The 21,418-nt window shown below is 44.0% G+C and overlaps 1 protein-coding gene across 7 annotated transcripts in view; it reads right to left on the bottom strand.

Annotated features, from left to right (window-relative positions):
- The window catches only part of GAPVD1 (GTPase activating protein and VPS9 domains 1), a 31,523-nt gene extending 10,311 nt beyond the window's left edge, over nt 1–21,212 (bottom strand). The window contains exons 1-16 of one of the 7 annotated variants that reach the window (XM_074891493.1): nt 21,133–21,212; nt 11,598–11,813; nt 10,370–11,213; nt 9,036–9,122; nt 7,913–8,047; nt 7,602–7,791; nt 6,605–6,685; nt 5,611–5,771; nt 4,582–4,711; nt 3,582–3,707; nt 2,969–3,142; nt 2,538–2,732; nt 1,822–1,956; nt 1,125–1,244; nt 570–647; nt 73–446 (exon numbers count right to left, since the gene is read on the bottom strand). In XM_074891493.1, the coding sequence (XP_074747594.1) occupies nt 73–446; nt 570–647; nt 1,125–1,244; nt 1,822–1,956; nt 2,538–2,732; nt 2,969–3,142; nt 3,582–3,707; nt 4,582–4,711; nt 5,611–5,771; nt 6,605–6,685; nt 7,602–7,791; nt 7,913–8,047; nt 9,036–9,122; nt 10,370–11,213; nt 11,598–11,782 (3,015 nt within the window). In that variant the 5' untranslated portion in view covers nt 11,783–11,813; nt 21,133–21,212. Of the gene's footprint in view, nt 1–72; nt 447–569; nt 648–1,124; nt 1,245–1,821; nt 1,957–2,537; nt 2,733–2,968; nt 3,143–3,581; nt 3,708–4,581; nt 4,712–5,610; nt 5,772–6,604; nt 6,686–7,601; nt 7,792–7,912; nt 8,048–9,035; nt 9,123–10,369; nt 11,214–11,597; nt 11,814–18,500; nt 18,558–21,132 lie in introns of those variants that run through there. The other 6 variants (XM_074891492.1, XM_074891494.1, XM_074891495.1 and 3 more) reach the window with 6 other exon arrangements.
- Nucleotides 21,213–21,418: the final 206 nt, after the last annotated feature.

The raw sequence follows: 21,418 nt of genomic DNA, 5'->3' as shown, positions 1-21,418 counted from the left end.
GCTTTCTGGCATTCGATGCATGATTAAAGCGTGCACGCTAGAAAAAAATAAAAAGCTAAATAGAAGCCTTACCTCTCCCCTGGAGGAGTCTTTACTGGGAGACGAAGACGATGACTGCGATGCAGCCACCAGCACAGCTGCTCCGGCGCTGGCGGTCGGCATGGGGAGCTCCCTCTCCTCATTACCAGGCCGTCTGTTCCACCCCGGATCACTCATGGGTCTCCGAACCGAGGACACTATATCCGAGCTCCTGCTGCGCACTAGCCTCTCCGGGTAGGAGTGCCTCTGCTTGAACGCTTCTAAATCAGTCGGGATTAAAGTGTGAGACCCAAAGTTTGGTAACCGGGCCTCGTTACCTCCCATAGCCCCTTCCAAGATCGGTGGGTCCGGTGGTGGGTGAGAGGGTCTTGCATAGTGTACTTTAGGCCTTACTACAGCCGATACACCTGCGGTCATAAGCATAAAAGAAGTCACACACATTGCTTTCAAGATTCTTCCAAACTAGAGGTACTAACATAGAAGCATTGAAAATGCCTATTTTTTAAAACTGCTTATTCTTTCCAACTCACCCTCATTTGATGACAGAGGGTCAAACAATGCAAGCAAAGAATCTGTCTGAGAAGGAGGAGATGTCAACTGACTGGCTCCTGAAATACAGAACAAAAAAAAAATAATGTTAGCGCTGTACCAAGAGCTACCTACACCATAAGGGACATTGGAAAAACAGCCCTCAGCAACAAAAGCTTACAAAACTTATATTGCAAAATATTTTTAAAGATATTCTTATATGCAAAGACCTCCGGAGTACACTGAAAAAGAACTATATCACAAAAGTGGGGAAATCTTGAGGAGCAGACCAATTCCAAAATGCAAGAGAACAGTCAATGTAATCTGAGTTAGGAAAAAGTGATCTCAGATCTGGTACCCAAGCTCCAGTACTATAAAATACTGGAGTCTCTTTGTCAAACAAATACGGTGCTAGCAAACAAGGAAAATGTTAAGCTTAGCCACCAGAACTTTGAAACTGGGAGAAATTGTAAAATTTAAGATTCTACAAATGTCATTTGTGAGACTTCAGTTATCGGAGATTCTAATTCTCATTTACAGGTAAGTAACTTACTTACCGTGGGCCGTTTCATCCATGTCAGGACTTGTCACAGAGTCTTTTCCCCCGAAGTCTGAGCTACACTCGGACCGGAGATCCTCAATCTTATTAGGAATATCTTCAGATGTTGCACTAATACCTTACACATAACAAAAGAAGCATCTGTAATAGTCTGAATTTCAGAGAAAAAGGAAGCAAAATCCTGAAGCTGTTAAAGCATTTGGTGAACACTGCAATACTCAAGTCCTAACGTACAGCGGCACCTAGAGACATTATGAATTTCTATACTCCTAAAAACCATTTTAGTTCTGCTCTACATCTTCAACTGTTTTAACATAACCGTGAATACATTTTGCAACGGGCATTAGAAAGACACTTCATTCTGTTAAATACTTTCTGAAAGGAAGAACTGAAGTAGATATATGCTGATTTACTTAAATAAAAACGTTGCGATAATAAAACTAAATGTAAGAAAGTTAGGAGTTTCTTCCAAATCAATACTCCAGTGCTAACCATTGCTATTGTAGCACGGAGTGTTCAACGCTCTGCTGCTTTTTTTTATTTCTTCTGTAACATGAACAATTACTGCTTTGAAAATTCCAGAACGAGTACAAAACGTGACGAGTGAAATGATGTATAACCAAAGCAAGTGCAGCAAAGCAGATGCTGATCACGTTCTAAGGGAGCAGCATGTTTCCAGAGGCAATCAAACACACCTGATACGACGCTGAGGCCTGGCGTACTGGGCCGCGAACTGACCTCCCTCACATCGGTGTCATCAGATGTGCTACCCAGCCCAGAACAGCTTTCCAGTTCTTGTAGTCTTTCCTCCTGTTTTAAGTCTGGGGCCTCTACAAAAGGGAGACAGTGAGGAGTAGAGAGAAAAAGTATCATTACTCAATGCCATGCTCCCTTAATATTCACATACAGAGGGAAGGGGGGGACGTGTTGATTTAGTGTATTAAGTTCTAAGCTAACTCAACCACTTCAGCAAGTTTGCTCCCTACACAGAAGGCAGGACTGCACAGAGAGCACTGCTCTATTCTAAGAAGTTTTTACTGGTTTAAGTATTGTTATTTCTTACGAGACAAGAGTATACAGTCATATCTTCACTAACCAAAGGAAACCACGATCCTACATAGCCCTACTTAACACCACAGGGAAGGAAAACAAACAGAAGTTTGCTTTGCAATCCCTTCTCTTCCTTTTTGGCCCTTAAGAATTTCTTAATAACAGTAAATCTCTCACAATGCTTTCCATCTTCTCTCTGCCCAGGAACAGTTTGTTCTTTCCATATTCACAAACACTAACTTAACCCTAGGACAATAATTTCTCAAAGAAAGAGAGGAAGAGGCTGCTGTTTTGCATTACACACCTCTGGAAGAGTTCTGATTCATGCTAAAGAAATAAGAAAAACCTGCACGATTCTGACCTGAATCACTTGGTAATACTTCCACACTCCACGCCTCACTTGTGGTTTCTGATATGGTGGAACCTGTGCAGGGATCAAGCAACACGGATCCTGAACCTGGCAAACACAGCAAGCTGCCTAGCATGTTCTCTGCAGCTGCACCTGCAAAAGTAAAGCCGAAGCGTATAGCTAGATACAGGCTTCCTGAAGACAGCTCTAATAGGAGAGAAAAATAAGAACACATTTTAAGTGTCCTTAATAACCATGAAAGACACTGTTGAAAATATAGAAATGAGCAACCAAATATCATACAGGCCATGCACACAAAATCCTCCTACAGAAAAGCTCCAGTTTAATCAATGAAAACACACTTATTTAGAAAGAGAGGAGGAGGGCTCTGCAGCCTCACTATTTCAGAGCACTGTAACATACCAGATGTCCCACCAAGTTACCTGCTATTTCTTGCAAACGATCTTCATCAATATTTGGATCAAAGTCACTTCCCAAGACATCTGTACTCCAAGTTTCGCTCACAGTTTCTGATATATCTCTGTCATCAGTCAACCCCATCATATCACGGATTTCAAATTTACGGAGCTTGTCATCAAGGTTATCCTGAGTTGTGGCTATAATAAAAATAAGAAGTTCTCGATTTTTTGAAAGTCTTGTCCAATTACTTCTGATTGAAAAGTCTGTAAGAGTACATTATAGGAAAACAAACAAACAACCCACCCTCTAATTCTGTCAGGTAAGACAGTGTTTTACAGTAAGGCCTGTAAAGCCTCGGTGTCAAGCAAAACTTCACAAGCAGTTTCCTATAAAGGACTTATGCCTCAAAATTCCATGAGATTTCCTTTTCCTAACAATGGACTACAAGAAATATTTCTAGAAAAAAACCCCAAAAAAACACAAAACAAAGCCATAAATAAACGCAAGAGTGATCGCACAAGGAAAACTTTTACTTATTTTTTCCTGAACAAGTCAATTTTCCAATCTTTCGCCACAGAACTTCGGCTTCACCACCTACAGCACCCCAGGCACTTGTATGAGAGAATCTGCACCTGCCTTGCTCGTGCTCCAGCAGCTGCAGCGCTTCGACACCATTGCTGCCGGAGGGGCCCGCGCCGAGCTCCGACACCGACTCCCCTTCCAAATCCAGAGACGACACAGAGTTGGAGCGATTGGAAGGGCCTGTGAAAACAGATTTTACTGTAAATCGGATTTGAGTGACAGTTCCTCAATATACAGCATTAACAATCCAGAACACAATTAACTAGAAAGGTGAAAAGAAATGAAGTAGCAGTTCCCATATAAGATACTGACTTGATGAAATAAATGTACATTTGCTCTACTCTTGATCCCTTTTCTATGGATATTTAACCCGCACCATGATTTGTACTTCCCATGTTTAGAGTACCATACTAATTATAATAATCTACAAATACATTACCAGAAATGACTGGAATCTCACCATTACCATACTTAACCGCAACTAAAAAGTCAATACAGGCTTTGCCATTAGTTTATTTGTCCATGAATTTGTTTTCTTCTTTTGAGGAGAGAGCGAGCAAAAACTCAATTATGGAAGTTATACAAAATAATGTGTGCCGAGCGATCTGTACAAACCTCTTCACTCCCACAAATAAATCTGTGCTTTGTTGTGTCTGAGGTTCATATAAAGGAGCTGTCCAGAGTCCAGAAACTATTCTGAGATATGTAAGAGCATATTAAAACACGACAAAAAATAAGTCTGAGAAGTCTAGGTTAGATTATCTCATTAATTAGTACTACACTTAAGTTTGAAAACAAAAAATAAATCCCTCTGTTTTCTCTTTCTAAATACACTTAGTTTTTTTATTCCTAATTCTCAGACTCAGTTATGCCTTTGCAGGTCAAAATTTAGCTCCAGACCTTTTTCTCTGAATGGCTCTCAGGGTCAAATAACACAGTCTTCAAAATGGCAAAGATGACATGCTGTATTTAACAGAAGTTCCTTTTATAGTTAAGGAAAAAAAAAAAAAAAAAAAAGGGACGAAACTTCTTCAAGACTTAAGTAGCCCTTCACCTTCAGATATTCCTTCCAGATTATCACTGCAGAGGGAAAAGCGCAAGGTTTTATCAGGTTTACCATGGAGTTTGTTTTCATCGACGGGGACATCTCCTTGTCCGCCATCTGCAAGCTGCATATTTAAGACCTGGAGAGTGGGGGAAAGAAACAAGACTTCCTTAAAATCATCTATTTTTCAGATAATTACACAGCAAACAAAACATTGCACACATTTTTTGCATTTTCTTCCCTACATGTTAATGACACAATCAAATTTCTAAGATTCTGTTTGAAAAAAGACAGCTATCTCCAAAGTCAGAGCCTGGAGAGAATGTAGGTAACCAAGACATGAACATAAGGCAAGTCCTGATAATAACAGACCCACCAGCTCCCTCATCGCCCCAGCAGACTGATATAATATGGAAATGGATGGTTACGAGGCTGCAGAAGGAGATAATCCGAACTCCCAGGCAAGGCTGCAAAGCTGAAAGCAGCAGCTGTGCCACAGCTGGTGGAAGAAAAGGCTTTACAGCCCTACGCCAAGCAACACAGTCTGCAGGCATTGGGGGCAACACGACCACAGCTCCACCCTCACAAGAAGCTGGGCCTCTGCCTTTCAAGTCTGAGCTGCCAAAACCATCAGGATCAGTGTTCCAGTTCTGTCATTCACCAGGGCCACTTCATCCAAAGGACAGAGCATGCAGAGAGAGAACTGAATCCGCTTCTTCAGGCTCAGAAACGATAGCCCAGGTTTGCTCTTAAGTGTGCTAGATGACACAGCCTCTTCATAAATCTGCCAGGTTCATTTTTCCTGCGTTAATATACTGCTTTTTGTACCTTGCAGATATACGAAGTGAGGGGAAAAAAACATCTAAAAAGGGAAATCTGAAAGCTACAACCCCCAAGTTCAGTAAAATGAAATAAGGATTTTAATTCCCATTCTGCATTTATTGCCCACATTTAGTGTCACAAATTCATTGTTCTGCTACTAGAGAACACAGAGGCTGTACTTTTCAAAATATCCGAGAGGTGACAGTTTTCACATACCTCGTTTTCTGACATCATTCCTGGAGTAATCTGTGGACCTGTCCCCAAAGAAATCACCAGCACTTCTTCCGGCTGAACTTCTGGAATAGTCTCCTGGGAGGATCCTTCATGATCTCCATGCTGATCCATTAGAATATTTGATCTACTTCTGCTACGAGTTGCTAAGAAAATATTTTGAAATATCCACATTAGAAAGCTTTCCTTTGTTTAAGGAGGAAGAAAAGACAATATGATGGAAATACAAAATGGCAATGTCTTGAATTAATAATATGCATACTAAATAAACTGACAAAATGAAAAGTCGTATTACACTTTCAGAGATGGAACTAGGGTTTGAATTTGAGTACTGAACTGTGAAAGAGCAAACTTTCAACATAAAAGTTTAGAGAAACAACATACACTATGTCCTGTTTGCCTACATGAATTCAGTGTATTCCAACCACAGAAAGACCCATAATAAATTGAGTAAATGAAGAAGTTTGTTACCAACAAAAAAAGGTCTATGTTCCTGTGGTTTATAACTCTAACTAATTTATTTAGAAGATTTTTTCTCCTAAAAAGCAGGGAAATCTTATTCTAACAGGTGTCTCATACCCAGACACACAATTCAACATCAGGTGGTTTACTCTGATTATTTTGTGAGTCTTTATTAGTCTTTTCAAGTAGCCTCACATTCCCACATTTGGCACCGTGGAAGGAAAAACACCCACGTGGAATTAAGATTTCTAAGTACGGCAGCGTGACGCCAGTTATTTCTTTATTTGATCTGGGGAAAACAAGGCAAATGTGCAGAAGTCACAGCCAAATTCTGATTATCACACAAAGGCACATATGTTTTTAAAAGCTACATGTACATAGGAAATGAGTCTCATACAGAAATCAATGAAGAAATCTGAAAAAGCAACTGATTGCCAAAGTAAACCAAAGGCATGCTTAAGTCATGTGTTATAAATAAAAATTTCACAGAAAAGAATGGAAAGAGGGCATTACCCACCAAAAGGGGTTACTAGAGTTATATGAGCTGAAAGATTGGTAGCAGAAGTATCCCAGGCAGTAATGGCTGCCAATTGCTGTCCTGGATTTCGAAAGCATTAAAATGAAACAAAAGAAATAAAAACTTTGAGCAAAAACTATTTTAAACCATAAAATTATCGCTGCTGTGCCACTACTTCATAGGCGTAAGACCAGAACCATTCAGAAGCAGAGTTAAACCAACATGGGATAGGTTTGTTTTGGGGTTGGTTTGGGGTTTTTTTTGCCACTTACAGGGCTCTACATGTTTCATCCTGTAACACACTAACACCAAAGCTCTCAAATAAAAACATCCCATGTTGTCATATACATGTAAATATACAGTGAAGAAGAGTACCACACTTCCTAATTTAAGAGAAAGTATTATTGAAATGGAGGATTTCAAGACCCAGAAATCCTATTCAAAAAGAGGACAAAAACCCAACAAACATAAAATTGCATTGCACTATACTAACAATTGGAATTAGACTGGGCAAATAATGGAGAAAGGAGAAAGCTTCTCTTCTCAGCACATACCCTTAAAAGTTCTGCTCTTGCTTTTTCATCCTCCTCCACATTTGCTCTTTTCTGAGCCACAAAAATTTTAAACTTATTCTCTCCCACTAACTAAATGTGATTGCTTCCATCTTACCACCTTCCTAAGCAATCTTCCCTCCTAGACCTGCTTCCCATCTTCAAACTTTCCCTTTATTAACACACTGCACTCTCTAGTGTGACTGCCAACCACTCCAGCGTTTTTCCCAAGTTCAATCCAGAGCGCTGAAGCTCACCGTACTTGCATCAGAAAGTAAGGAAGTTACCTGGCTTTCTATGCAAAAGAAAATTCTTCACCCTCTACACAGAAAAAGTAGGAACTGAAGGTGTAGTCAAAGAGCAGCCCCAAGAGATGACTGAAAAATGGCACAGAAAATGTATCAAGGTATCAGAAATCATGCAAGAAGTCTGCTTGCTCTCCTTACCTATTGGCAATCGATTTTTTTTGTTAGCTGGAGTAGTTGCAGGAGAAAGTTGTGGGGTATTATATGGAGTCATTTCAAGGCTGCTGCTCTTCCCTGGTTTGTTCTGGGGTAAGTTTGCCAGCAAGTTTTCTAAAGCCATCCGATCTTCCTTAAGCTGATCACTCGACATTACATTCCGCATAAAGCCAACCTAAAAATTTACAGTTAGTGTTGATAAGAACCACAGCATAAATTATCAACCTTGTTTATCCTATCTGTAAACATATGGGGACAAGTTTATACTACTACTTTTTAAGAACGTAAGGTATTACCAGAGTAGTTAGCTGGCTGTAGGTCATGTACACCACGGTTCTACTCAACCCCTCCAGAAGGTTGACAGAAGACATTGGAGGAGTTTCAACTGCACGCCCATCAATAACTACATCCAGGAAAGCAGCAACACAGCTCTGTGAAGAGAAGAAATATTTTAAACGAGACACCACTTGCTAGAGTTTGGAAAGAACATAAGTCACAACAAGAGTTAAGTAGTTTACATAACGATGTCAGTTTTCCTTCCTACTTTCAAAATCTTAGGATAAAATACCACCTATCATTAAAATCACTGAAGAGCAAGCAAGGAAAGCATGCAGATAGTTTTGGTGTTTCCTTCATTCCTTTTCTGCAATCAAAAGTGTTACTTAAGTGTCTCCTTACAATTTTTTAAAAAATTTAAAACTGTTTTACGGCTACTAAACTGCCCCTTCCTGAAGAATGCACTGAGCATAGACTAAAAGTGAAATAAGGAAGCAACACACAATATCACTTTCTAATCTGATTGAATATTACTTGTATAATAAATGTGTAACTTTGTGTGCTGACTGTGTAACAATTATAATTAGCAACAACCTGGAAGTTACACAGCAAATCAAGAGTTTTTTAAGCACATGACAATACATCAAAGTTCATTAGTTTCACTGTTCCTCCAAGGAAGCTAACTTCAGTATCGCTATGGATGATTCACACTAACAAAGGAAAAGCTGAACAAAAAAGCCAAACTATGCAAAAAAGGAACAGAAGCCACTTGCACTAACAAATTACTTGGTGTTAAACCAGATTTCATACAAAAGTTGTCTTCAGATCAAAGTGTTTTCTTTAGGTTCAGCAGAAAATCCACAGACGGTACTTCAGCATTTCAGTTTAAAAGGTGACTTGCTTTTGTTTCTCTTTTGTATTTTCTTTTAAGAAGTATGATGTCGGAGTACAAGCAAGAACCCCAACCCTTTATTCCAATACTCAAGATTTTGTTCACAGCTTTGTGCAGGATTTAACCTGCTTTTCAGTACACATAACTTGGAAGTTAAACGCTTAGTAAGTCCTTTGCAATGTCTGAAAAAAGAGGCTGCAGAAGGATGAAGCATACACACAAGTCTTAACTTTTTTTGTCTGGATTCTTACTTTGTCAAATTTAGCAAGGTTGCTCTTCAAACGTGGATCTCCCTCTTCAGAACCTGTCATTGCTAATTGCTGCAGAAGCCTCCCAACCTGAAAAAGAAGTATGAAGAATAAGCATTTCAAAACAACATGATGGATCCGATTATAAAAAACTCCTCCATTCTGACTTTTTTTTCATTTAATACTCTGAGAAATACTTCTGGCTGAGCGGACAGAGCCTTGTACTTGCTTTCAAGGCAGAAAAAATGCAAGAAGCTTTAGAAAAAAAGCGGCCATTGCGTTTAACAAGAAAATCTGCACACGCAGTATGCTGCGAGCATCCATACTTCCCCCCTTCCCAGGAACAAAGCATGTTTTGTTTTTACAACACGTCAGAATTGAGAGTTGAATCTAGGTCATCTTAAACCTAGAGATTTTAAAAGGCTGGATCTATTTTACTAAGAATATACTGGAGGAAAAAAAATAGCAAGAGGGCTAACCCTTGTTTCAAAGCATATATTCCTTATTAAAATTGAGAGTTGTTTTGCAGTTGGAGATTAAGGAGTCGCCACCCGCAAGCTCTGCTTGCCACACCAGCGGTGACACGGGAGAGGATTGCTAATGTCTTTTAGAAAAGCACTGGCCAGGCCCTGTCAGTAACAGTCCAGTGAGTAAAACTCACCGAACGATTACACTGAGAGAATCACCCACTGTCCAGTTTATAGACTGCATCAAACAGCAGGTTTTGTTCCTTGTGTGGGGAATATCCCGAGTCAGACAAGCACTGCTTCATACCTTCAGACCACACCTCTACACACCATCATTAAATTGCCCAAGTATTTCCACAAAGACAAAAATTCGTCATGAGGGCTGGGGAATACTCTAAAGTCTAATGAAACAGTAGATAGCTACCCACCAGAAACACTGGTCATTACTGCCAGGCAGGAAGGTTTTTTCAGCAAAATATTTCATTATTTTGTGCAATAGCCGGCATAATATTTAACATTAGCAAGAACTGCACAACATTCCTTTTACACACATTCCAGAATTCACCTTATAGTCACTTTTACACTTTGGCTTCCATCCCTTATAAGAGCTTTTATAAAGTACATTTGCAACTCTTCTAAGAGATAAAGGAATACATGCTGTCATATTTTTAAGTCAGTATTTTAAGCAAACAGTTAAACTTTAGAACACACCTTTTCAGCAATTAACAGAAATATTTTGTTAGCATTCATCTTATGGGTAGGAGGGACAGTACCTTTACCTTTACTGTAGTAACATCAGTTCTATTGGAAAAAAAAGGCCAAGAACATTCATACTTTTTTTTTTAAAGACCACTTCAAAGTGAATCCTACCTGCATCAGATTAAATCTTGCCACCTCATTTATAGGAGCATCAGAAATTATCCCGTACTGTTCTGGGTTAACAATTGCAGGACAGATGAAACACGCTAGAAGAAGATCTGTGCACATTGCTCTGACCTCCCCAACCTCCAGCCTGTCTACACACGAGAGCGTTTTGTACATTTGTGACACAATCCATCTCAAGCTGTGAGGAAAACAGTAAGTGTTTTGTTTGAGATAGCCAATGAATTTGTTCACCAAGGTCACCAGCTTGGCCTCATTGGAGTCAACCATTTCTTGGACTCTCTGCTTGAACTTTTCTGTGCCTTTCTCTCCAAATAACTTTTCCTGTTGTACTGGGGAGAATCTCTCAATTAACTTGTTTGGATCAGTTTCCAGGTGGTCTTCATCTTCAACCAGAAGCTGCATGATTGGCTCATGTAAAGTTGCAGTAAGAAAGAGTTTTGCAGAAAAGAGTCCTTCAGAGAAAAGTTTGAACAAGATGCTGAACGCACAGGTGCCTCGTCTCAACAGCCGCCGAGGGTTGTCGCTCTCCTTGAGTTCAAACTCAATCAAGTAGCGGAGGACCTGCAGGAGGTAGCTCTCATCCTCCTGCATGATGCAGTTGCCATAAATGGAGGTGAAGACTGTGTGGATGACGCTCTGAGTGTTGTCCTGGTTGAGCTTCTCTCCGGCAACCAGGCAGGATGCTATAAGCCTAGGGTTCTCTCTCAATCTGTTTAGGAATTCTCCATAAGCAGTCTCCTGAAATCCCAGCTGCTTATATCCATCCACAAACTGCGTGTCCTCCAGGATTTTAGCATGCTGGCAACATTCAGCAGGAGAAGCTTCAGCACTTTAAAGAAAAACATTGAAACAGTCTAAGTAACTCTTAAGCAAACAAACTTCATCAAAGAGGCCATGTGCTCAATCTATTAACAAGACTACCACCAAGGAAAAAAGTCTTCCAATATAGTTAATACAAATGTTTTGCAAGTTCAGCAATAAGGAGAGTTTGTTCCCATAAACTACAAACAGAAGCAAAACACATATATTAAATAAAGGTAGTTTAAACAGCCAACAAGTAAGGTTCAGGTGAGTCAGATTCCCTAGTTGAGATTCGCTTTAAAACTTTACCTTTTTTATGATTAGTACAGCAAAGGACTCCAGTCACTAAGTGTGAAAAATCTGATGGATCTGCTACAATTCACGGAAGTTTAGAAGTTTAGGTTCTCCTCACCTTGTTATGATCAGTCTGTCCAAGTTAATCCTCTGCTGCTTGGAAATCCATGCTGTGCGGTACAGCTTCTCAGCCGTCTTCAACACATCTGCATTGAGCCTCTGGATAAGTTGCTTTTCCGAGTTCACATACAGCCGCTCCTGCTTGAGGTGGTGAGCCAGCGTGTGGATATCCAGTTTCACCATCTTGGGCAGCCAGCGGGTTACACAGCACTCACTGAAAGAACAAACGTGGAACAGGTGAATTCCAACAGTTAGGGAACAGTTCTGTCAGCCCCAAGGAAGTGGTAAGCAGGTCATAAACTTACACTTAGCAGTAAATACTGCTGTGTCCCTTCCATGTTAGCATAGTGATCCCCAGCCCACCACTGAACAACCGAGTCACTCTTTCTTAATGCAAGGTTTCCTGATTGCCAATTTCATTAACGCCTCGTTACGTCAGCACATCAAGGACACTCGCATAGGAGCAAATGATATCTTCAGCTCACGCTCATGAACGGAAGCAGTAACACAGCGCAGCGCTACAGAACTCCCGCACCACACCCCCAGTGCCAAGGCAAGAAACTGGCTGTTACTTGGAGAGACGTGGCCCTTGCTGCAGCTCAGGTGACACAAGCTCAGGGGGGTGAAGACGAGCCCCATTCCGACTGTCTGGTGAATCGGCAAAAAGATTTCTGCACTTACCACCTTGTCCTAAAGCATGCCCACATAAGGCAGCACTACCCAAATACTTGGGTGTGGTTATCTCTGGCCTGTTAAAACAAATGCCCTCCCTCATCTATGTATAAGCAGCACCAAGCTTCCAACATTGGTCTTTTCTACTAAAAAATTTTAACTAATAATAATATTACTAAGTTTAAAAATAATGATAAAATCAAGGAGTATCAACACCCAGGTAAGGCAGAAGTGAGAAGTCTGGAGACTTTGCTCAACAGTAGAATTCGTTTAGAAAAAATTCCTCAAATATTTCAATTCAGAAGAATATTTCTTTGGGCCACAATCCAAAAAATGTTGTTTTTTAAAGAGAGAAAACCTGAAACAAGAGTAGGCTTTCATAGCACATCAGGGACAAAAATCTGCACAAGATACTATTATGTCTCAATGTAACACCAGTTCTACCTTCATCATTAGAAAACATCTTAGTTACCAGTTAGATAAACAAAGAGTACCACACCATTCAAACCAAGTTCAAGGAGTTAATCTATCTAAGAATTAACTCTGTGGGAGAAAAAAATACATCAACTGCATTAATGCTGACAAGGGAAGGGGTCGAATCATGCAGATCAGATTATGTTTCCACGGAATTAATGATTAACTGCTTTATGTCTTCTTCCCCACCAGAATTAACAGCCATACTAGCTAATTTGGGAAGAAAAAGGGTTTGATCCAGATATAATCTGTAACAGCTCTCCGTCAGATGTATTGGTAATGGATGTATGTCAGAGCTGTCAAGGGATCTGGCGATCAAGGATCAAAGCCATACTACAGCTAAACGAAAAACTCACTTCCTGCAGCCCGTAGTGATTCGAGAGGAGCCTTGCTCCACAAAACCATTCAGTCCACGCGTGAGAAACTACAAATAATGTACCATGCACTGCCCTAATCTCTCCCCTTTTAGTGTTTTAAAGATCTGTGGTTCACTGCTAGGAGTAGCAGATGATCCTCTCTGAAGAATACAGATTAGCACCCTAATTAGGCACAGGTTTTACATTTGTTGGGTTTTTTTCAGTGTGTGGAGAAAGCCTGATAACCAGGTGCATTGACAGCCATCACTGCTCCCTGCATCTGTAATTAAGTGCTTTCATCTATAGTTTTAACCTCACAACCAAAACCCTAGCAGAGATGAAAAGAGATGCTGTCACAAGTCTTTATGCATAAAAAATTGCAATCTTACCACACCTGATGGTTTAAAGGCCATTCCTAGCAAATACAGACAACTGTGTGTATAAAGCTCTCTCTCTCAAAAAATCCCCCCAAAACAACTCAAAAAACCCATATAAATACACCCAGCCACCCTCAGCAGTGGTTACAGCTCATGCAGCCAAAGCTGAGGTTAAGGAACTTGAAGGACGCACTAATTCAGATGTTTTTAACTGGGACGGTCTCAGAGAAATTATTAGAAAAAGAATCACTGATGTTACTGCCAAAGTTCTTTGAGAAACAACAACTTCTCACAACAAATTTATTTTTAGCCCCAGAATTTAAGGACTCGCAAAAAAACAGCATTAAACTTGATACTGCCTGCAAACACAGTAGCAAGTAGTTCTTAGGCTGAGCTACTGATACCAGCCAGGGAAGAGGAGTTGCATCCATAAAAACACACACACACGAGATCTGCAGAACTACCTTCTGTCTTTTCAGACGCTTTCCCCTGTAAGGCTGTACTTAAGAGTTGCTCATAGTTTATCAAACCATAACAGTTTTATAAACAGCTGACGTTTTCCACTTCAAGGTGTCCACCCACAGGCCCCACATTTCTGGACAGAAAGTCAGTCCAAGCGCTTCTGCTTGTGAGCAGGTTTTGGGAAGGAAGAGGGGACCCACATGGGGTACCCCCTGTCAACAGCCTGCTGACTTCGCCCGCATTCCCAGGCCTTTGCTTTGCCAAATTTCAAAACAAGTTTCTATTTTTGTGTCACTTGTTATGAACACATTGAACAGTAGGAAAGCCAATTAAACAGCCTCTGGGGTGTCTCATATACTTACAAGTAAAGTGATTTCTCTCACTGTTTCACTCAGACTCTCCTTTTTTTTTTTTTTTTTTTTTTTTTTAAACTAAAGAAGATGTTCTCAGCATCAGGGATGGGCTAAGCACTCTGACAGCTTTCAGCCTCTGAGCTAGGACTGTGCTTTTCTCCCCTGGCCCGCAGGTGGAAGTGAACTCCAAAAGCCCAGCCAGCAAACGGGACAAAGGCGTCCTGGAAACAATATACTTTTTCTGGTAAGTTATGATTATCAAAACAGGAGTTAAATTACTGGTAACCTTTTCTGGAGCTACAGACAATTCAAATAAAGAAATAAAAAACCCAGTTAATACTCAGAAAGCAAATACGACTCCCACACAGTCGAGTCCTAATATACAAGCATATAATCCACCTGTCCAGTGAACAAGAGCAGCAAAACAGGAGAAAAGGTCAGACTACTGCAAAACAATATTGTACTATTTGTGATGCCACCTGGAAAAAAAAAAAAAAAAAACAAACAGTCTGAGCTTCGCACATACTCAGAAAGTGAAGTTACCACCTAACACACAAACAATTGGGGCATCTCCTGGTTGAGCCTCACAGCCATTAAACAGAGACAGGGAAGCACCAAGTAACTGTGAAGTTGCACACTGCTGTGCATTCTAGTTTTTTGTAAACTAATTGTCACTGAGAACTTCAGGCCGAAACAGAACAAGGCTCCGAAGATTACCATTGCCTGCATCTGCACTTCCAAAGATACTGGTCCCATGGCTACTTGATAATATCCTATCAATCGGCTGCTACCCACGTGTCTGTCTTATCAGTCTCTACTGCAGAACACCAGAAATAAGGAAAGCAAGAGGCAAATTAATTTGGAACTGAACCACAGCAGGTTAGCAAGTACCACTGCTTTGTCAAGGACCTTGAAAATCCCCAGGATTTTCCTGTCAATCTGCAGGAAGTCAACTGCATGACAGCAGTTTTTACCCTGCAAGAAAAAGGGATCAGCAGCTTCCCCATCTTTATAATCCTCCACAAAAATGAACCTAATCTGATTGCTAGTGATTACTACTGAAATACACCTCTGTGAAGAGGAATGCCTCATTCACTCCCATCTACCAGTTTTTAAAAACTAATTATTCTGAAGTCACACAAGGACAGCAAGCAACAGTGCAAACAACTTTTGTCTTCCCCTTAAGCTTCTGGCAGACATTTGAGAATACTGGAGGTGTAAAGCAGGTAGTTTAATACCCACGGTACTGCAGCACGCTTCAGATGGGCTCTAAAGAAAACTTGCAGCATGGTAAAGAAAACCAAAAAAAAAATGAGTAGAGCAAGATGCACACACTATTACTCTCCTCAGAAACTGATATTATTAACACAGCCTGTCTTGAAAGAAGAAACTGTTGTACCACTAACAGACCTACAGGACACAGCGCTCCCCTCCAAAAACCTCCTCCCTTTACGATCAGTAGAGATGCCAGTCGCATCCTCTGACCAGGCTACACAACACTCGCTCCACGCCCGCGCTCGGGACAAGGGCTTTAGCAGCAATTCGCCACAGTTACGTATCTGGTGACACACCACAGAAGGCAGCATTAGAGCAGAGCCAGCGGCCACAGCTTCAGCTGGTACAGAACGTTGTTTGCGAGATTACTTTATCAGTTTCTCACACACACAATGGTGCCCACCATAACCAGCTACCTGGTTTATGACCACCACACACCACCCTTGAAATAACAGATGTCTGCACGTAGCTGTGTAAAGGAGACAGCTTAGGAAATTTAGATACCCAACAGTCTGCTGGGGCTGAAGAAACAACAGATATCAAATAGCTCCTGCTGTGTGCAAATTATTTTTCAATCCTGGCAATTTCATTTTGATATGAAAACATTACCATTTTTTTCCAGTTATTTCAAGACTGCTTAGTAACCTACTAAGAGCTGTGACACAGTAAAAGAAACTTAGCACAGCTGAAACCATTTCACTTCACGATGCTCCACCATATCAACAACAAAGACCGCATGACCTGCCAGCATCGAAGATGTTTTGCCCTGCCAACAGCATGACAGAAGTTTGTTCAGAACCCAAGATAATCTGTGCCTTTGGTGAATAGAGGACATAGGCTGCAAGTCCTGGAAAACACTACGTATAATCTTTAGGTACTGAACTCCATCTTACAAAGTATGTGGTTTGTACCGTGGCATACAGGACAAGAGACATCTCTGTTGACTATTTCTGCAATTCAGCTGACAGAAAGGAGATTAAATAAAGTAGTAAATACTGCTAGTACACCAGACTCTTCTTCCTCCTCCAGCATTTCCTGCCTAAGGTTATTTGCTCCTCCTGAGTCTCACTACGCAAGACTCAACTTCCAAAGCAAGTTTGGGCAGATCTAACGTAGGCAGGGCAGGGCAAGGCAAAACTGAAATCACTCTGTCTTACTGCAAAATAATTCCTCAGCAAGCTTGAATAGCTCCCATGCTAATCCACCCCACATGAAGTACCTCTTTCTTCATTAATAGCAATAACTAACAAGCCTTATTTCTTTATATAAGCTAACAGCCTATCTCTCGAAGTTGAGCTAAAAAAATTCACTTTTCAGTAGGATAGTTCACCATGACCTAGGCCTTACCTCCTGAACTCTCACGTTACAACACCCACCATCTCAAAACACGCGTACAACACGCGAAATGCGCTTCAATTTGCTACAGTTCAACTATCTAATCAATATTAATAAGAAACTCATACCTCAGGTTTGTTTCTGCCCAGCAGCTAGCACCGAACATACTGCGTACCCAGCAAGAGCTGTGTGCGAGGAGCACCTCGCTTCTCATGTCCCTTAACAGAACTTACCAGGAACGCACGGGATCAGCTGGCTACTAAATTATCTATTACAGTATTGCTGTGTTGCATAAAATCAACAAAAGCGTATAACCATGTTAGAACCTACTCCAGCCGCTCGTGATGCTAGAAAGAAGGGTTTCCCTTATGTGAGGAGTCACACTAATAAACTTTTAGTCAGAAATGCAGAACGTGAAAGCGCTCAAACTGACAAAAACAACCTGCTCCCAGCCCCTTCTCTCTCGAGTAGCTCCCTTCCTCATCGTGAAACATTCCATCCGCGGTCCACCATGAAGGGTAACTGCTACGAAGGGCAGAGTATATTCTCCAGGACCTGACAATCTCACAACAAAACCCTTGTGTGAAGTATCTTAAATATTTTGGCACCCTCCACGGCAGCAGCAGTTTAGAAGTCCGTTTCCTAAAATCACCATCCTGCTGCTTTTACAGAAGCGTGGTATTTCAGATTTTGCATCCCATCTGTGCCACTGCCCCCCTCCATCACCTTCAAACTGCAGCTTCTACTTGCGAGTTAACTCATCGTCCACAAAAATAGCATTCTACCTATCAGTGAGTGTAGTGGCACATGCTCGGTTTGAGAGCTCGATCGTAACAGCTCTCTGCCTTCCGAGCACAGTATCATGACTTTGCAAGAAAAAAGGCAGATACTCGCTTGATCAAGTTCTTCAGCGTTAAGGGTCTCTCAGTAACAAAAAAGGGAAGTCACGGTGCGCGTCAAGCTACAAGTTTTAAACCTGCATTAACACAAAAGCCAAAAAGGAGAGACGCCGGCGACGATCACGCCGAGCCGCTTCGACAGCGCCTGGTTGCCCAATCCCACCGTGGCCAAGAGCAGAGAGGGCCCCAGCTGCCAAGTGCTTCAATTTTTGGAATACCTCCGCAAACCTCACGAACTACCGGTTCTCAGCCACTAACATGGCAGGTAGGACCGGCTCCGGCCGGAGGCAGCTGGCAGAGAAGAGAAGGCACAGATAAACACACTCGAGGAAATCTTACGGCCAAGTTCGCTCCGTGCCCCCCGCCGCTCCCAGGGCGCCAGCCTTCCCCCCGCAGACCCCGCGCCCGGCCCCGCACAGCCCTCGCTCCCGGGGTTACGGATAAATAAAGCGATACAGCCTGCCCGCCCCCCCGGGGCTCGGGCTGCCCCCGCGCTGCCCGCCTTCCCGCCCGCTGCCCTGAAAAACCGACGGGTTTTGTCAGGCCCCGGGCCGGCGGGCGGGCTGCGGGGCGGCCTGGCCTCGCCTTCCTCCCGCTCCCCGACCCTCCTCCTCCTCCTCCTCCTCCTCCCAGCAACGCGGCGGGGTGGGGGGAAGCCAAAGCGGCGGCGCGGAGGGGGGGAGGATCGCGCCCCTTACCCGGCCAGCGCCCCGGCTCCGCCGCCGCCCGGCTCCCGCTGCGGCCCCGGGCCAGGCGCGGCGCGGCACTGCGCAGGCGGCGGGCGGGAACCGCGCCCGCGCTCCTGGGACTTGTAGTCCCTCGGCCGGCGACTGGTAGTCCCGGGGCCGGGGGCTTGGAGTCCCGGGGCCGAGCAGAGCGCGGGGAGCTCCGCCGCCGACCCCCTGCTCCGCCCGGGCCCGACCCATGCGATGGAGCATCCACCCCCCCACAAAACCCAGCGCTGAGTCCTATCCTCCTCATTCCTCCCCCCTCGCTGGATGTATTTTATTTTTAAATAGTGCCTTTATTTAGCCCATGCCCGCTTTTCACCCTGTCTATTCTTGGAGGGGAGATTTCGAGGTGGGTTTGGGGCTTGGTCGGGTTGTGTCGGGGGGATTGGCCACCGCGCCAGCTCTTCACGCCGTGGTGAAGCCGACCCCTCTCGAAGAGGGGATTTAGGTCGCCGGCACTTGTCTATAGGCCATCGCTTTCATCTTCCAGGTGTTTTGCCAACAGGTCAGATCCGTGAGCGCCGGCCAGCACGGCGGTTCAAAAAGCACAGCGAAAGTTGTTAACGGGCGGGTACGCGAAAGCACCGCTCCGTGGGGAGCGACCCGGCCTCAAACCCAGCCGCCGCTTCGCCATGAACCGCGGCGTACGCAACTCCCGCCTCAGACGTGGTCAACGCGCCGGAGTCACGGCACGCTTCTCACTTTGCCCTTCTTTCCGAGATTCTCGGAGAACGTGCAGCGCTCGCTGGCACGTGACCAGGCCTGGTACAACCGTGCAAGCAAAGAAGAGGCTCAGAACGGGGTAAGGTCACAGCACGACTGATCTGCAGGGACGGGGATAGAGACCAGAACCACAACTCCCAACACACGTGACTGCTCCTCGTAACACGCTTAAGTCAAATATTATGCCCAGTAGAAGTACTAGGGAAAACTAAGCGGTAGAAAATCATTTATTACAGGAAAATTTGTCCCCGCAGAGGATTTAAGAAGCCTGTTTTCTGAGGAAAAAGCTAGTTGGAGATAGACAGGTACGATGCATACAGCCACTGCAGCTGCGTGCTTTTTGCACCCAAGTTATCTGCAAAGCTCTTCCCAACAGCTCAAAACAAAAGCCAACCGTTTACACTTTGCCATCTCTCACTCTCCAAAACACCGTGAGCCTTTTTCTTGACTGACACACTTACTGCCCTGTATTATCTTCTCTGATACAAGAGAATGTCTTATGTAATTGAACTTTTAATAGCCAAATAACATTTCAAAAACAACTATGGCAAACTGAAATATGACAAAAAAAGGTTCATCAAGCCCAAACACACAAGGCACCAACAAACTGTTAGGTCTGGTACCACACAGCCCGCGTCAGGCTGTATTCCCAACTGCAACACGGAATACCAGCTGCGTTTACATCATCGCTGCCCCTAGAGAACCGAGGAAAATGAACCCAAGGCCTACAAGTATGAAACTGCCCCCCCTGCCACCTTGTCTGCACAACGTTCCCTAAAAAGAAATAAAATGCTTACATTATATACAGTTCTCAGGACACACAGCTGTACTAGATTGTTCTCTTCCAAGGACTAAGCTCGATAATTTGCATCAGACACCTCAGGTTTGTTAAAAGGAGAAAAATCAATGTGAAGGCAATGCAGATAGAATTCAAATAAAAAATGAGAACCACAAACATAAAGGATGCAAAATATACTTCAAAATGGAAAGCACAGTATCAAGATCAAAATGGCATTTCCAGATGCGTGTTGAGTTACAACGGAGTCTTTTGACAATGTCTCACTTCATAATCACAAGAAATCCAGGCAGCTGGGCCAGGCCCTGCTGGCAGTAAAAGCCATTTACACTCGCAGGGCGCTGCCTGCACACGGCACTGTCTCTCTGTATTTGTAACCACTTTTTTTATACTATGATTGCCTGAAATTATTTCTGTTGGATTTCACATCTGCTGTCATCCAAAGGTGAATGAACAACTCTTTAATTTCTCATTTTATGCCACTCTTCAATCACTCAAAACTTTCATTTTTAATTTGGAGTTTTGTAGTTGCAATTTTTGCTTTAAAATGTCATTTCAAATAGGTGCAGGTAGATCACATACGGATGCGTGATCCGCAGACGCGTGAGCCAAGGGACAGCAGAGCTGCAGCCGGGGCGGTTCCCCACAAAGCGCAGGGGTGATCCAGGCGGATCTGCGCTCCTAAGGACTGTGCCTTCGCCTTCCTGGGGATTTCCCATCCTGAGAAGCCAAGGGGCTGATGTAACGCTCTGTAGCGAGTGTCACACGGTGCCTCAGTGTCCAGCCATGGTGGCTCAGAAGGTGGCAAGCGCCTTCCCCGAGAGCCCTGCTGGCCCCGCGCCGGGGCGAGGCACCGCCTGCCTGCCCAGGGACAGGCCCCGGCCGGGCTCCGCACCCCGAGGCACGTGTGGACAGACCCGCGTCTCCTCAGGGCCGGTCGCCCACGTCACCACCTTGTCCCCGGCGCTTCGCCACGGCGCAGGGACGGGGCTAACGGGTGTCCGCCGGCGGGCTCGGGCGGCCCCGCTGGGCCAGGCCCCGCGCCCACCCAGCCAGGGCCAGGCCCCGGCCTCACCGTACCTCCCTCAGGGCGTCCCGGCCGCGCTGCCGGGGCCGCCGCGGGTGCCCCGGGGCCGGAGGCGTCGCGGGTGCGCGGGCCGCCCCCCCGCCATGGTGGGCTCCTGCTCCCCGGGGTCGGTAACCATGGAAACTTCCAGAACGTGTGTCCCCCCCCACCCCGCGCCGCGCCGCTCCACCCCGGCCCCGGCCCCGGCCCCGGCCCCGGCCTCGCCGTGACGGCCGCCCCCAGCCAATGGGCTCCCTCCGCTTGGCTCACGCTTCCCTGCTGATAGGTCCGCGCCCCGGA

The sequence above is a fragment of the Strix uralensis genome, chromosome 21, assembly GCF_047716275.1.
Source record: "Strix uralensis isolate ZFMK-TIS-50842 chromosome 21, bStrUra1, whole genome shotgun sequence".
Classification (NCBI taxonomy): Eukaryota; Metazoa; Chordata; class Aves; order Strigiformes; family Strigidae; genus Strix; species Strix uralensis.
Note: the sequence above shows the minus strand (reverse complement) of the source record. Positions and strands in the feature narration are given on the sequence as shown.